This window comes from Papio anubis, chromosome 1, assembly GCF_008728515.1.
Source record: "Papio anubis isolate 15944 chromosome 1, Panubis1.0, whole genome shotgun sequence".
Classification (NCBI taxonomy): Eukaryota; Metazoa; Chordata; class Mammalia; order Primates; family Cercopithecidae; genus Papio; species Papio anubis.
Window position 1 is genome coordinate 100,525,565 of NC_044976.1, and position 17,473 is coordinate 100,543,037.

The window sequence follows — 17,473 nt, forward strand, 5'->3', positions numbered from 1 at the left end:
AACTGGATTCAAATATATATATATGTGTGTGTGTATATATATATGTGTGTGTGTGTGTGTGTGTGTATATGTGTGTGGGTGTGTGTATATATATATATATATATATATAAAATCTCCTTAGAGGTTTTACAGGTGACTACTTTGTCTTGAATTCTTATGAAAACAAAACACAAAAAAATTACCGATACTGGGATGTTGATTTCTTTTCTTTCCGAATCAAGCTGAAATTCTTGAAGATTTCAAGAAAGATGACAGCCCTTCAGTGTTTGTTAAAGGATATTTAATAAATTTGGGATTAAATTAGATTAAATTGACAGAGTAGTGGTATTCTGGGATATGGATTTCTTTGGAAATCTGATGAAAACTGGAAATCCTCTACCAGAAATAGTACACAACCACATCTATATATTACATTTAGCATATAGTTTCAGGGGGTTCAGCCATTCCCAGAAGGGTATTTTTGGACTTCAGGTTAAAAAAATAAAAAAGAAAAAAGAAAAACTTCTGTAACTGAGAAATGTTAAGAATGTTTGGTCCATAGATTTCTAAGAACAGAAATAAAGAGGACATATTATTTTACATGGAATAAGTGATGACGTTTCATTCTTTGTATGAATTTACCATGGTAGGCTTCTTCTACAGGAGACCTCCCTTGACTATCTCCTCTAAACATTATCTCTTATCCCTTAACCTTACCCCTAGCAACAACCAGTCACTCTTTATCATTTAATTTTTTTATTTTTTCACAGCAATTAATACAATTAGAACTTATTTTTGTTGCAGCCTGTTCCCATTAGAATGTAAGCACATGAACACCTTATTTGTCTGTTAACGGCTATAACCCTAGAATCTAGAATGTCATCTGGGAATACATAAAGCAGTAGTATCTGGTTGTAAAGTTGGATAACTACCCACTGGTAATATATATGAATTCATGTTAAGTCAGGAATGATATAGACAAACAGCTGGCTGGAAATGTATTACTGCAGCATGATACGCTTCCATAACATACTTATATGGTCAGTGTTCCTTTTATTCAGCTCATTTCTTTCTCCATTTAAGCATTTTTTTGTCACAAAATATTAATTTTCTTAAAATGCCTCTTTATATCCAATGTTTTCAAGTCTAAATTGTGGTAGGGAATATATATTATGGCACTATTTTAGTCATTTATAAAAATCCGCTGCAAGCTCTTCCAGGCATAATATAACATTGATAGGGATGAAACATGATGCTGAACTGCATAGATGTGTATGGTTTACTTGCAGACTTCTCAGGGCACTAAAATATTCCCGAGAACTTTTCCATGTTCACCATATCGCTTCATATCTTTAACTAGGAATAATTACATTAATACTATGTTTTAAGATTGCCATAGATATAAAATATAAAAGTTATATCCTCTTAGCAATGTACAACTTTATTCTTTTCTTTTATGTCACTTGTAAGTCATATTTAATAATATCTGTAAAACCTATTTGGCACTTGATAAACTGAGCTTCAAAGGGAGTAAGTTTTATGCCAACCAGTTTGACATTTTGGAGACAAGGCAGGCTCCAAACAAGATTAAAATTCCACTAAGCCTGATGGAACAGATCAACCAAAAGAGAAAAACTGCATAACATAATTTGAAGATGTAAGTCAGATAAATCAGCTTGGTAAATTCAGTTGGGGGGAACATTTATTTTTCTGATTGGCTAAATAGTAGAGCAATAGTTTTCTATGCTTTATTCAAGTGATTCTCAAGATTTGCATTCATGGTTTCTTAGAAAAATAATGACAAATTTTTCATGAAGTTGTTTCTTCTTCCATAAGTTAATGCTGTCATTATTTTATTTTCTAGTATAAGTTCAACAATTCAAAAGAATAGATTTTATTAAGTCCCAGACTTTCTCTGAAGCCACTAGTAATGACAAATTGTTGGCTAATAGTTTTATGCTGAGTTTAGTTAACTTTTAGAATGAGAAATGATTCTATAATCTTGATTTCAGTAAGGATACTGCTTGCTGAACTGAATATTTATGACTCTGGGCCTTTCTATAAATAACTGTTTAAAGCTATAAACATTAAGTAATGAAGGCTTTGTTTCATTCTACAGAGTCCGCATACAATTCATGCTCCTTTCCTAGAACACTCGGTAGACTATTTCATAGTAGCTCATCTCATGTTCTACTTATCATCTGATGATGGAGAAAGTGAAGTATACTTTGTTTCTAGATGTCCATTTTTTTTTTTAAAGCTTATAAACAACAGAAATGTATTTCGCCCAGTTCTAGAGGTTGGGAAGTCCCAGCTCAAGGTGCCAGTAAATTCTGTGCCTGGCGAGGGCCTTTTTCTGCTTCGTAGGTGATTCCTTCTTGCTGTGTCTTCACATGAGCATCCATCCTTTGATCATGTCATGGGAACTTTATCACATAGAGTACAATAAAGAATATAATTATAACTATTCATCAATTCAACAAGATGACATTTTTAATTGTTTTCCAAATATTATATTTCTATAAAGCTTGGCTTTTACATACTCTGCAATGGTTAAAGTGATCAGATAAGTTTTTAAAATTTTTTGTAAATTATTCTTTAAGGAGAATAACACTAAAGAACTATTACATGTAAAACTTAGCTTAATAGGGAAATAATTGGTTTTATTTTGAAATGAACATAAGCATAATTTTATATAGTTACATTTTAAAAATAATTTTGCTGGTTGAAAAATTCATACACCTAAATTTGGTAATTATTTTAAGATATAAAAACTTGTTTCTTATTAAAAATAAGAAACAATAAAAAATTAACATTATTTTCTGAAGATAACATTTCATCATCAGAGAGAATACTACTGACTACAAAGGTGAAATGACTCCATGAGTATGGAGACACGAATCAGAGATTCTGAGTTTGTAATGAACCTTAACTAATCATAATTCTATTTATATAACACATCTGCTGTCATTTTTTCTTTTATCTCTACATATTGGAAACATACTGAAATACTATCATTATCTGAACTCGTAGATGTAAGTTTAGGTGCAAATAATAAGCATGTGATTCAAGCGCCAAAAATAACACACATACACAATCAGACCATGAACGTATTATTATATGAGTGATGTGAAAGCTTGTTAATGATCTGGCTAATTCAGAAAATATCAGTTACATAGTTCAGTTAGGATTAAGACTTTCTGAGCTTGGATTTCTCCAATGCTTTGATTATGTGCATGATTTAAAAATACTCATTATTTCCCTCATGAGATTTATTTTATTTGTTGGAGATTTAAAAATCAGTGAATAGAGTAGTTCTTATTTATTTCAGGCACAAAACTGATAATAATTCATTAAGAAAAATGTTTTTAAACTGCAAATGTTTAATAATTATCACATTTTTAAATTAATGTTTCCCCACTTCTAGTGAAAATAATAATATCTGTGTTTGCTCTAGCAGCACATACACTATAAATTGGAAATGGTGATAAAATCTTACTTAGAAAACAATAAAGTGGTTTGCAAGCTTTATACCTCATGAATAAGCTGTAATCAGCCAAATTTTGAATGTATGTGGTACCACATAACATTGTTTTAAACAAACAAGTAGTGATGATACAGATATCTATTAGAGGCTCTCTACTTAAAAATTCATTCTTTTTAGAAATTAAAGTGACTTCCTTTCCTCGTACAAACTCAGTATATGGAACACAGACTGATTATTTTTGTAGTGTGTATGCAATGACAAGTGAATCTCCGAAATTTTCCAACTCCCAGTAGCAAACCAGAGCTTACATCAACTTGTAAGAAAAGAATAAAATATTGCAAAAGGACCCAGAGTAGTCATTAAATCATGCTAACTTTTTGTAGGCAAAAAAAGAAATCATTGTTAAACTTTGACAGTTTCAATATTGGGTCATTTAATTCTACAATTTTGACAGTGAGATATTTGAGGATGATGCCTTACTTGTGACATTTGCAATGAATTACACTTACATATTAGGATTTCTTTACATGATGCTTTATCTAAATTGTTACATCCTTATCTTCCAAAGAAAATTGTGGTACTATGTATGTGTGAAACTAAACATTTAAAACAATGTTTTATTATTTATTATAGAATATACTTTTTAAATAGTAAAACCAACCCATATTAGTTTCCATAAAGCTGCCTTAGGGAACTATTGTTTTAATATGTGGAAAATGCAGTCAAACTCAATGAAATGTTTGATATGTAGTTTGATTATATGTTTTGTAGAGTTACTAATGTAAGTATTATTAAAGCTCTTCCCTTTCGATTACATTATTTTCCCACATACAGTGAATCAAGGTAACAAGTGGTTGTTTTTCCATTTTGTTTTCTGAATTGGTTATTTACACTTTTGAAACCACAAAGACAACTCCCAAGTCTCCCCATCATTTTATTTTGCACAAATCTTGCCAATAACTCCTCAAGGCTCATAATCTAAATCTAGAGGACATTACAGAAATTTTTTTTCTAATAGTTTTCAAATGTGCTTATGTACTTTTCAGGGTCCTGACATAAGGAATTTCATTATTGCAAGTTGTATGTAAAATATAAATTAAATGCTAGTACATTTAACTATGAAGAACAAAATTTCTTTAGTATATAAGAAATGAGTAGAGTCAACTCAAATCCAATATTTGGAATCCAGCTGCATCTTGTGCCAAAAACTATATGGGTTGCATTCAGTGGAGTGAGCAGACTAACTAAGGTGTACGAAAAGAGGTGTTGCATTCAATGTCAGTGGCCCAATAAACTTGGGTTAAAATAAAGACTCTATGTAAGGTATCTGGTTTGGTCTTCATTTTAGTTTATAATGCTTATGTAAAGGGGTAAGCCAAGAAGATTATTCTTGACCACACTTGAAAATGAACTCAATTACTGAGATTAAATTTCAGTGTATTTTATAAAAAATATTACTTTCACAGAAGTGAAGAGATACAATAGCACAATGGTGGTTACAATGGTAGAAATACATACTGCCAATAAAATGTTAGCAAGAGATTTAAAAATGACTGTACAGCACCGCATCAGAGAATTGTGTTAACAACAAAATGATTAATATTGTTTTTCAATATAAATGAAATCCTTACTTTTTTAAAAAGAAATAGATGGGGTAAAAGTGCTTTTTGTTCTTCTAATTCCTACCAAAATATTTCCTGGTATGGAGCAAAAGACAGTAAAAAAATGACAGTTAAAAAAAAAAAAAAGACATTCATGCATTTAAGCCACCATTAGTCTCTGACTCTAATATAAGGCAGATCATTTATCTCTTGCAAAACTATGACTTTAGCCACTTAAACTCTTTTGTTTTAGTGCTTTTCATGACAAGGACATGATAGGCCTTATAAATTTAGAAGTTAAGATGTGTTTCCAACATGGTAAGTTAGACAAGCTCAGCTATTTTTTTGAAACACCAACTTTACAATAAAAATGCTTTGCTTTGGAGAAATGATGAAAAATAATAATGAAGAAAAAAAATGGAAGGGGTCCTATAGAGTTTATCACAAGTTACACTGTTTAGATCAATGAAAACATATCACATTTGCCTATGTGTCATCCTCTGTCTTGATGATATGGAAAAGGGTGACATTGAACAGGACCTGGTGGCCATTGTTCCAGGCATAAAGAGCTCGATCTCTTGCATTGTAGTCAAGCATGGATATGTGAAAGTATTGGTTATGGAAGGGAATGTCTGTGTACTCATATGTGGAGGTTTTAGTGGAATAGGAATAATACACCTTGGCTCCAGTTAAGTGGGAGTTGGTGACATACAGTGTCCCACAGATCATGAAAGATTCCCCTGCACTTCTCTTGGGGTAGCCAGTGCTCCAGCTCTTCATCACCTCCAAGGTATCTTGGTTAAGTTGGCTGATGACAATATTGCCTGCATTCTGGTTAGTTGCATACACAGCCCACAGCCCGATTTCATCAGCCATTAGGTCGATGTCAGAGAATCCACCCCATGTGTAGGGGTAAACATTATGAAAACCAGCATACTCCAGGCTTCGTTGGGCAAGCACTCTCCCCATATCAAAGCTGTATTTGATGATGATATTACTCTGATACTTGTTAAAATAGAGTGAGCCATTGTAGACAACATGGTTAGTTCCTGCCCACTTGAAAGGAAGGTTGTATGTCCTTGATTCAGCCCCACTGACAAAGTCTGCAATTGATTTGTATTCACGAACAATTTTATTGTTAGTATAACTGTCCATGTACCAGACCTGAGAAGAAGGAAAAAAATAAATGGAGTGACTAAATTCTGTACTTTTCTGATAATTCCAAAAGAAAGACAGTGAGAGTCAGCACTTTTTATTATAATTCTCAGGCTCTGGAAGCCACACTATCTTACTGCTGACTTGCTGCAATGTATTTCAGGCTTTTGTAAAAATATTGCTATGGTCTGTCTATGTGAAAAAGAAATAACTGAATTTTCTACCTTGACATCAATTTGCTTTTTTGCTTTTTCTTTCTTTGTTTTTTAAATTCCTGACCATTTGGTGCATATCACTGAGTGAACCAAACATATGTCAATGCAAATTACAACACCTGATAAATAATACAATCAGTGAAAACTACAACAAACATAACCTTCAGCAAATTACATTTATTCTCTCTCTTGCTCTGAAAAAAATGCATAGTCTAGTTTTGCATATTAAACTGAAATAAGTACCATAGAATCTTCTAGAAACACTTGTTTATTGGGCTAGCTTGTAAGTACAACTACATTTTAAATAAACCATTTTACTAACTTAATAACTAACTTATTTGGAAGGAACCCAAGAGAATCTTAATTTATACTGAGTTCTGTAATATGACATAAATAGAGCTTGGCAAGCTTCTAGTATATTGATTTATATAACACAAACATTGTTAACTTATGAAAATACCCCCCAAAATTTCAGTGCTATTGTTTTTAAAATTACTTCTAGACTTCAGGGATATTTAAGCTTATTTAGTAACTTGGTTTTGCCCTTGAGTTTTTCATTTATTTAGTGCTATTTTTTTCACACTAAAGAACATACTTTAGAAAGAGTATGCAGGGAAGTTTGCCCTTGAGTTTTTCACTTATTTAGTGCTATGTTTTCATACTAAAGAACATATTTTAGAAAGAGTATACAGGAAGTTAGCCCTTCTCAAGCATAAAACATGACTAAAATCAATAAAATTAGATTTGCTAAACTGATGAATCAGAAGATGTAATATTTTACTAAAATAGATTTGCCATTCTTTCTTAGATATGTTAATATCAAACAGAAAATATTTGCAAATTATGTAACAGTTTTCAAGTACAAACAAATATCCCTGAAGAAAATGAATAGTCCAGAGGAGAAAAAGTGTAAGCAGAACTTAATTCTAAGCAAAGGTGTTTGTGGGAGAAACATACTCTGTTGTTTTTTTCAGATGCTAAAGGATCTGTCATCCAAGCACCAAATCGGGTTCCAGATGTCTTGACTGTAACTGGGCCTGTGATTTTCATCAATTTGCCACATGCTGAAATTAGAGAAACACAAACATGTTAGGTGAACAAAGCCAATGATTCCAGTATGCATACTCACACTAAGAGCAAAGAAGGGGATCATAGAACTAAGCCAATCCATGGGATTAATATAACATTGCTGAATAAATGATTATTCACAGTGGGTGCTGGGCCTTTAACCGAACATTGAACCATGAGGAGTTGCTTCTTCAATGCTCCAAATTTTAAACATAAAATTTTAAAGTGGGAAATGATTTGTACAATCTGTAAAGAAATAAATGAAGAACATCATTATCATTATACCAATTCAGTGGCAGCTTCTCTTAAGTAAAAAGTTAGAAAAATGAAGCAAATTGCCCATGGATCTGTTTAATTGATGGCTAGAAACTCCTGCCCTTCCCCTGTCCCTATGCTTTGTGACTATGGATAACTTATGCCAGCCAGAAAAACACTACCAATTGATTTTCATTCTATATTGGCAAAGAAGCAGTCCCCAAGAAGATAACTTCACAGGCTATAAGAATAAAAAATTCAACCACAGTCTATAAGAAAGATGTAGAGCTTTTAAAGGTAAATGCCTTATACAGATAACAGGTCTGATAGGGCAGATATGAACACACACAGAACAAAACCCCCAAAACTCAAACCCTCAGACCCTGAAGTCACATGTAGATGAAAGATGAGGGGGCCGGGCACGGTGGCTCACGCCTGTAATCCCAGCACTTTGGGAGGCCAAGGCGGGTGGATCACGAGGTCAGGAGATCGAGACCACGGTGAAACCCCGTCTCTACTAAAAATACAAAAAAATTAGCCAGGCGTGGTGGTGGGCGCCTGTAGTCCCAGCTACTCGGGAGGCTGAGGCAGGAGAATGGCGTGAATCCGGGAGGCGTGATCGCGCCACTGCACTCCAGCCTGGGCAACAGAGCAAGACTCCGTCTTGGGAAAAAAAAAAAAGAAAGATGAGGAGTTATAATATGTGACAAAAAATTAATGATTTTCATGAAAAAAAGTTGTAATATTTTTATCAACCCAGCCTGGCTGTGAATAAGATCTTAGAAATAGCTTGGACTTCATAAATGCCAAAGCCAAAACCAAACAGAAAGCTACATATTTTTGTGAGATTAAAAAAAAAGATTACTATAAAGTTTTAACCATATTATAAAATAATGTTTTTGTCCCTTTATCTGGATTATATTAGTTTGGGTCACTTATTATGCTTATCTTTCTTTTTATTTATTTTAAATTCAACTTTTATTTTAGGGGTACATGTGCAGGTTTGTTACACAGGTATTTTGTACCCAGGTAGTAAGCATAGCACCCAATATATAGTTTTATGAGATTTTTAAACAGCAAAATTTAAAAGTGATTTATTAATCATACACATTGTGAAAGGCAATATGACTGCCTATAAATGTTGGATTTTGGTGTAAACAAAAAAGTCTTCTTTCTCATCCATTTATATCATGTTATTTTCTTCTATTTCTTTCTTTTTTAAAAACTTTTTTGCGTCCTATTTGTTCTACGTATCTTCTTTCCTCCTCTGACTATTTAGAATTGATCAATTTCTATTAGTTCCTGTTGGTCCTTGTTTGTTTGGAAAGACAAGAATACCCAAAGCAAATCAAAGACAAACTAATTATAACTTGAAACTTATTTTGGCTCAGTTTTCTCTATATGTACTTCTTATAAGAATAATTTATAATTGGCAAAATACTAAGCTTTGCAGTTAGGAAGATGATGAATGGTAACATATTTTGCATTATTAGTTCAGTGATAACTACAAATTTAGTAATCTCTAGCATTTCATAAAACCTGAATTGAATATATTTTTCCCTTTATGTAAAAGAAATCAAATGTGATAGTATCGTTATATCCATAGAGTGGGTTACTTTATGATTTCCTCAAATCAGTAAAACTAGACCAATAATTCAGAAGACTTTATGACATTATCTATAGAATACCAAGACCTTGCATTAAGCCTATTTAGACTATATAAGCTCTACCTGCTATAAACACACAAACAATATATGAGTAAAGTAGTATCAGTTTGAACTAGAAAATGTTAATCATATTCTGAACAGATCTAGTTGAGTATATTTTCTGAATGCAGAATAAGTGGGAGTAATACTATTTTTAATAATGTCCCATATATATTTGTTAATCCACAGATGATATGAGCATAACAATTTCAAGTGTAAGTAGAGTGTAACAAATAGAAGGGCCTCTCTTTCCCCTAAAAACATCATAAAAGATGTGATTTTTTTTTTCTAAGCATAGAAAAGTAATTCTGACTTAAGATGATGAAGTGATACATGATTTTATCTGCTTTCATTTTCTATGATCTCATTAAAATGATGGTAAAGGAGTAAACCATGAGTGGAAAAAAAAAAAAAACAAAAACAAAAGGAAAAAGAAAAGAAAAGGTATAAGAGCCATTAGTGAAGAAATTTGAACCAATTTCCAGAATGCAGGGTTGATGAAGAGTGGTCATTAAAGATGAAGATGGAATAAGATGCATTTGTGTCTAAGCAGAGCAAGTGAGACCCAACGAGGGAGATGATCTGCCTTGAAGAGAAAAAAGAAAGGACTCAGAAATATAAGTAGAAAGAATGCTAGGAGTCAGATGGGACTCTGAAAACAGGTACACCACTTAAATCATGCATTAAAAGCAATTGATTCCATCTTCATCTGTAGATGCAGAACTCCAGAAGGCAAAGGAAAAAAAATATGAAACTATGTTGGTGATCTGAGAGTACTTAGGGTGACTAATAAAGACATTGGAGGGCCAGAACAAAGGCTTCTACACAATGACATTGGTGGTTTCCCTTCCTACTGACCATAGAAAGAATTGTCAAGCCCTATCTTAATAATAAGAGTTTCCAAGCAGATTTATTGTTCAAAACTTTAAAAATGTATGCATATCCAAGGATGGCCAGATAGTTTCAAAAACTTTGTAAGAATAACTGATGTAAATGTTCAGAAAAACCAGGGCTCCCCACAGAAGAGATGACTCAGAATAAACAAGATCCTAGTACCTTCTAAGAGATTTGTATAATATATACTGTGTATTGTAAAAGGAAAACACAAAAGAACTATTAGAAAACAAAAATATAATTATATTAAAAATAGGTTGCAAGATAAAAAGAGTTATCCCCAAAATAAAGCAAAAAAGATAAAAATGAAAATAAGAGAAAAAATATGGACATATCTCGGATCAATCTAGAAGCTCTAACATCCGGAGAGCAAGGTTTCTAGAATGAGAGGAGAGAGAAAAAGAGGGGAGAAAAATATCAAAGAAATTGTACAGGAAATCTCCCCAGTAACAAAACCTAAATATTCAGATTAAAAGAACACATGATAATGAATGAAAAAAAGATCTATTTCTAAAAAAACTACTGTGAAATGTTACAAGATTAAGAGTAAATTGAAATGGAAACTTTTTAGAGAAAGAATATGAGCTTGTCACAGGCAAACAGGTAGAATTAGACCAGAATTGGGCTTCTCATCACCAATACTGGATGCTAGGAGACAATGATGAGGGCCTTTATATTTAGGAAGAAAATCAGAAGAAAATGGAATAAAGATATTTTTTTGACGTGCACTTTCCAAAAATTTACCTACAATGAACTCTTTCTTCATAAATTACTTGGGTATATATTGCAGTGAGTACACCAAGACAGGGGAAGGCACCAGACAGGAAAATAGTGATTTCCTGTCCCAGAACGACAACTATGCAGTGGACCTTGAGAGCAACCATCCCAGAATGGAAACACAGTTCCAAGAGGGAGGTCTCAGAAATAAGTGGAATTGATACATAGATAGACTGTATGAGATATTATAGAAAAACTGGGTAATGCAAAGGCAATTATTGATGTATACAAAATAATTCACTTGAATTTAACTCTAGTAATAGTCTCCACTGAATGGAACAAATATGACATTGGAGGTAAAGAGGAAGGAAATGTGTCTAAGTTCACCACTTAGCTCCCAAGGAACAATATAAACGTTGCTATAATAATCTAAACACTCATGTCTAACTCATAGAATCAGTCCATAAACTAATTACATAAAACTTGTTAGACATCTCATCTGCTCTGTGATTACAGGAAAGCCAAAATGTTTCCAATCATGACAACATGGAAGAATAGGTAAAGTCCACGTTGTTAGGGAATTAAGCATTGGGAAAAGAAATGGAAAGAAAGATGGGGGTGTAACTGTCTTCATATTTAAAAAATATGGTGGTAAGAGATTTTTCCTATTGTTGAAAAATAATGAAGATTTAAATCTAAGACTTGAAATTACAAAATTGACAGGGTCGAAGTGTGAAGAGTCATGAAATCATATTAGGAAGAAACACGAAAGAAAGCGGAGTTGGCAAAGTTATCTAAATCCTCATCTTGCAGAGCAGGAAGTCAATAAACAAGGTCTAAAACTGTAAACCAAAATAATTGAAGAAAAAAAGCATGTTATTAAAAATTTAGACATAATCACTAATAGCCCTAAAATTAAACTGTGAAATGTGGTTGAAACTGGGGAGCAGAGCTAAAGAAGGAGACTGTTGCTTTTTATTCTAAGCATACAATTTTCCAGCTATGTGCATACAATATTTAGGTTATAATGTAAAAAGTTAAAATAGCTACAAAAATTTAGTAGCCTTTAATTTTATAGAGCAAAAATCACATTTATATATTGCCTTTTGAAAAATCATTTCCAGGTTTAATATGCCATGCTTCCTTGGGGCCAGGAAGTAGATGAAAATGGAAGATGTAAATAGTTTGCAGAAATTTAAACTGTGAATGTTCTGCATTTTAATTTGGTCTTCATCCTGCAAGGAATAGATTGAAACTCTGTTCTTTAAACTTTTAGCTCTTACAATTGACATGGCAATCTCTTGCTGTTTAATTCTTTCAACCTTAAAAAAATAGAACTTATATTATGAATTGTGATAATATTTATCACTTAATGCATCAGAGCTAATAAAATTTACAGTGGTTACTAAATGTGCAGGAGCTGTAATAAAAGATGCTGTACATATGATTCAAGTAAGAATGATGTGCATTTTCAAAGTAGTTAAATGATTACAATCTTGGAAAAATATACTCCTGTTGAAGATCCACTAGTTAAAGGAGAAAATGTTAGTCTAAAACTTAAAAATATTTTAAAAATGTGAATGGTTTTTATTTGAAAAAATATACATACACAGGATCTCAGAAGTCAGGTGAGTCGAATTTTGTTCTGAATACAGATTAATATAATGTCTCAAATATGAAACATAAACATAATGTAATGTGGATTCCCACAAAACTTTATACTCAGAGGAAATTGCCAAGTGGAAACACAATAGGTAAAAATTTATGGTGACCTCAAGTTCTTTCTGTTGTCCAAATGAATATAGATTTTGTAGTTACGGAGTTTGACTAAACATTTTATATGGCCAAACTATAAAATTAAACTTCAAAGTGAAGTTTGCTTTGCCAGAAAAACTGCTTCCTATGATATAGGTACCTTATTAGCCAGACTGAAGCATGATTTGTACAAAGCAAGAAGACACGATCCCGGTATTTGTCTCAAATGTCTACATATTTCAGATGTTGAGGTGTACATAATCAGATGTTGATTAGTTGAAACCTGAACAAGAACTGTCCGTGGGGCTCTAATCATACCATGAGCCTTATCTAATCAACATTTCCGAACAACCCACAGCATATCACTGGCTTGGGGTGTCTTTGGCTTCGATGGTGCTTGAATCTAATCCAGCCTTGCATCTCTATGGCGAAGAGACACTGCTGAGCCTTAGATGATTTTGGCCAAAACTTAGGACAGAATTTGTACCAGAGGTTAAAAGCTTCTAGCTCTTAAACTAAACATTGGGTGACCATGGTAAAGTGGTCTTTTGGCTAGTTGACTCTTTTATTTTGTACCTGGTTTTGTGAGGAAAACTGATTCTTACTCCAGTCAATCTTACCTTAGAAAGCAAACTTTACTTTCTTGTAGCACTAAGCATTTCTCTGAAATGTGTTAGAGGGTAAAAACAATGGTTACTATTTAAAGATTTAATAATTAATTTATTAATTTGACAACCATTTACTGTGAACTTATTTTGTACCAGAACTATACTAGGTGCTGGGAATACAAAGGTGAAAGGGAGGCAAGTCGTGTGTTACAGCTTCTCAAAATAGTATTGCTTATGGTTCTACTGTTGCCTTTTTTCTTCTTCTTTTCTCTTTTTTTAAATCAACTGGCAAATAAATTTAAAGAAAGATGTTGTTTCAGACCAAATCTGCATTGAGAAGAAAAGGACATAGCAATGAGTGCACTAAATATTTGTCAATATTAAATAAAAATTATTGAAATTCAGTCGTGAGTACTGTACCATAACAGCATTCCTTAAGACAGTCTTCTTAGATAACTTGAAATATGTTTAGCCGTATTTGCCTCTACTCTTCTTCCACAAAACATATTCATAAGTTGTCAACATAGAAACAAGCAAATTAAACTATTGCTCCATGTTTAGTGTTTATAAAAAGTGAATACATAAAAAAATCAAATACAGTTATATTTCACCAAATCTCACTGATTTGTTCCTGCACATGTATCTTAAAGGTAATTGTTCTGTCTATATGATAGAACTTATCCTATAATGAGGAAATCTATATATATATATATAGTGTTGGCCAGGGAAGGTCTTATGAACACTTACGAACTTAGTGTTTTTCATTATTTGATTCTCCTCTGTGTAATCTTTGGGTTATGTTCCTTCATGTCTACCATCCATTAGCTGTCTTCTCTCTGCCCAGTGACTCAAAATGTCCAATTCCAGGCTTTGTCTTCATGGTATTAATCTTTATTTGATCTCAGTCCATCACAACTTTTACTCTTGGAGTCAAATCCTTTGGGTAAACTAATTTTTGTTGTATTAATCTAAGAAACATACTATAAATGAAGTCAATGTCCCAAAGCATTAACAATTTAAAAATAATAACTGCATCTTCAGTTTCTTATTCTGAAATAGTGAGTACGTTAAAAGTGTTATACTCAAAAGCAATATACTTGCTTAAAATCCAAAATAGGTATATGATAATTATGTATGAAAATGTCCTTTACTTTTCACTGACTAGGAGACAAAGTGCTTTGCGTAAAGTTTCTCTACATTTGGTGATCATGTAAAGTGGTCTTTTGACTAGGTGACTCTTTTATTTTTACCTGGTTTTGTGGGGAAAATTGATTCTTACTCCAGTCAATCTTACCTTAGAAAGCAAACTTTTAGGTGCTTAAAATAATAGCTTTTGTATGTGACCTATAAACAGGGGTGCTTCATTCATTTATTCATTCATTCATCCAGCTAAGGTTTTTTGTTTAGCAGAAGGCACTGTTCCAAATGTTCCAGATACTAGAGTTAACAATAATGAGAAAGCATGACACCTCTGTTCTGGTGAAGCTTACATTTTGGTGAGAAGAGAGAAATAATAAATAAAAAATAAATAAACAAACAAACTAAACATATCATACAGAAATAAATGTAAGGCCAAGATTTAAGTAGGGCAATTTTATAAAGAGTGACTGGGGAGCTACTTGATATTGGGAGGGTAAGGAAGACCTCTCAGTGTGTGATATTTAATTTGAGGTCTTATTGACAAGAGAAGGACATTTAGGCATTTAGTTTATTTACTGGAGCACCTGTTTAGTGGATTTAGCCATTTAGAGAATAGCTAGGGGAAGTCAGCATCTTAAAGTGGTTGGGGACATGGGTGAAAGAGTCTGCCTGGATTTGAATCCTGATTTTATCTCATTCACTGGAGACCTTGAACAATTTTATAACCTCTCAGTGTCTCATGTGTAACAATATATATATAATATCTATATCAAAGTGTTATTGAAAAGATTAAACAAAAAATAGAGGCTACATGTTTAAAATAGTGTTTGGTACATAGTTAAGTACTTAATAAATATTAGCTATTATTATTGTTATTGCAAGGGCCTTAATATACTTCATGAGTTAAGAGGAACAAATAAATAGAAAGAAGATCAGTGTGTTTAGAATACACTTGGAACAGAAGACGACGAGGTTGGAGAGATGAGTAGTCCAGTAGTCCACATTAAATTTGTAAAATTTGTGAAGGAAAGATTTGGATTTTACTCTGGGAATGATGGAAAGTCATTGGATTATTTTAAAGGGAGAGGAGAGTGACAGAATGTAAGCTGCACCTTAGAAAGATCTCTCTAGCTACTGTATAGAATATTAATTGCAGAGTAGATAGAGTATAAACAGATAGTTTCATTAAAAGGTTATCTGTTGGGAGGCCGAGTTGGGTGGATCACGAGGTCAGGAGATCAAGACCATCCTGGCTAACACGGTGAAACCTAGTCTCTATTAAGAATACAAAAAAATTAGCCAGGTGTAGTGGCGGGTGCCTGTGGTGACAGCTACTCGAGAGGCTGAGGCAAGACAATGGCGTGAACCCAGGAGGTGGAACTTGCAACATGCCACTGCACTCCAGCCTGGGCGACAGAGCAAGACTCGTCTCAAAATAAATAAATAAATAAACAAGTAAATAATAAAAAAGGGTTATCAGGCTGATTTAGGTGAAAGATGATGATGGAAGCAGTTGTGGAGATGGAGAAAAGTAGATGGACTTGGGGTATGTTTTTAGAATAAAGTGGATAGGACTAGGCTTTGGATTAGATGTGAAGAAAGGGAATTTAAAAACTCAAAAAAAAAAAAATCAAGGATAACATCTAGATTGTTGACTTGTCCACCTAGGCAGATTTTAGTGTCATTTACTCAGATGAAATGATTGAGGGAGGAATGGGTTTGGGAGCAAAAATCAACAATCCAACAAGGACAATTCTAAGTTGTTCATGACTGTAACACATACCAGTGGAAATAGTAATATGAATCTAGGGAACAGATACTCCTTTGGGTTTTGACAACACAGCTTTGATGATTGTTAGCATAATGATGACAGTGAAAGCCAGGAGTACATATTACCTTAGAGGGAAGGTATACACAGAAAAGAGAAAGGTATCTAGCACAGAACTCTGTAACTCACAATTTTTATAGGACTCAGCAAAGAAGCCCATGAATATATATAAGTGGGATAAAAAAAAATGTGGTATTAAGAAATCCAAAAGAAGAAAGTGTTTTAAGAAGGATGTAGTACTGACCTGTGACAAATACCACTACGATGTCTAGCAACAAAACATCAAAGAAATCACCATAAAATGTGGCAGCAAGAGTCATTGCTGATTACAAAACTCAGATAAAGAGTGGTGATCCCAGAAAATGAACTGAAGTTGGTTTGAAAAGAACGTAAACCAAAGCAGCAGCTATAAAATATTCTTTCAAGGGAAAAGAAGCAGGGAGATAGGGGTAGGAAAATATGAGATTACAGGACATTTTATTGTTGTGCTGATGTTGGTTAAGAAAGGTTTGTTTATAAAAATAATCTAGTAGGGAGCACTACGCTGATGTTGTGAAAGACAATAATTAAATAAATGAAGCCCATGAGCAGATGGTAGTTTAATCTGTTTAGTAACCATGAGTAATCATGCTTCTATCTTTCCTTTTTTTATAATTTTTGTGTGTGAGTGTCTGTCTGTTTTTACTCCCATTAATTTCCCAGGAAACGTTCTTAGAGTGCTATATTCCATCCAGGTTTGAACACTGAGGCATGAGTTAGCAAGCCTGGTTTCAAATCTAGGCCACAGCTTTCAGTCATCTTATGATGTTGGACAATGCACTTATTCTCTGGAGTGGAATTTCCTTATCTATAACATGAAAATTCTGAGCTTGACATTTTTTCATTTTAACTAAGGAACACTGACTAGATAGTGGATCAACAGCATGTATATGCTGATAGAGAGAAGGTGGTATTTGTGGTTGTGGTAAAATAAACATCATCAGCGTTATGTTTATCATCACCATCATCTACCGTTTTTCTCAGGAAGCAAAAAGCTGACAGAGCTCTCAATGTTGATTTCTTCTT

General features: G+C 33.2%; 1 protein-coding gene across 3 annotated transcripts in view; it reads right to left on the reverse strand.

Annotated features, from left to right (window-relative positions):
- Positions 1–718: 718 nt before the first annotated feature.
- The window catches only part of OLFM3 (olfactomedin 3), a 203,293-nt gene continuing 186,538 nt past the window's right edge, over positions 719–17,473 (reverse strand). For all 3 annotated transcript variants that reach the window (XM_009213883.3, XM_017945216.3, XM_003892284.5), the window contains exons 5-6: positions 7,395–7,501; positions 719–6,231 (exon numbers count right to left, since the gene is read on the reverse strand). In XM_009213883.3, coding sequence (XP_009212147.2) covers positions 5,554–6,231; positions 7,395–7,501 — 785 coding nt within the window. In that variant the 3' untranslated portion in view covers positions 719–5,553. The remainder of the gene's footprint in view (positions 6,232–7,394; positions 7,502–17,473) is intronic.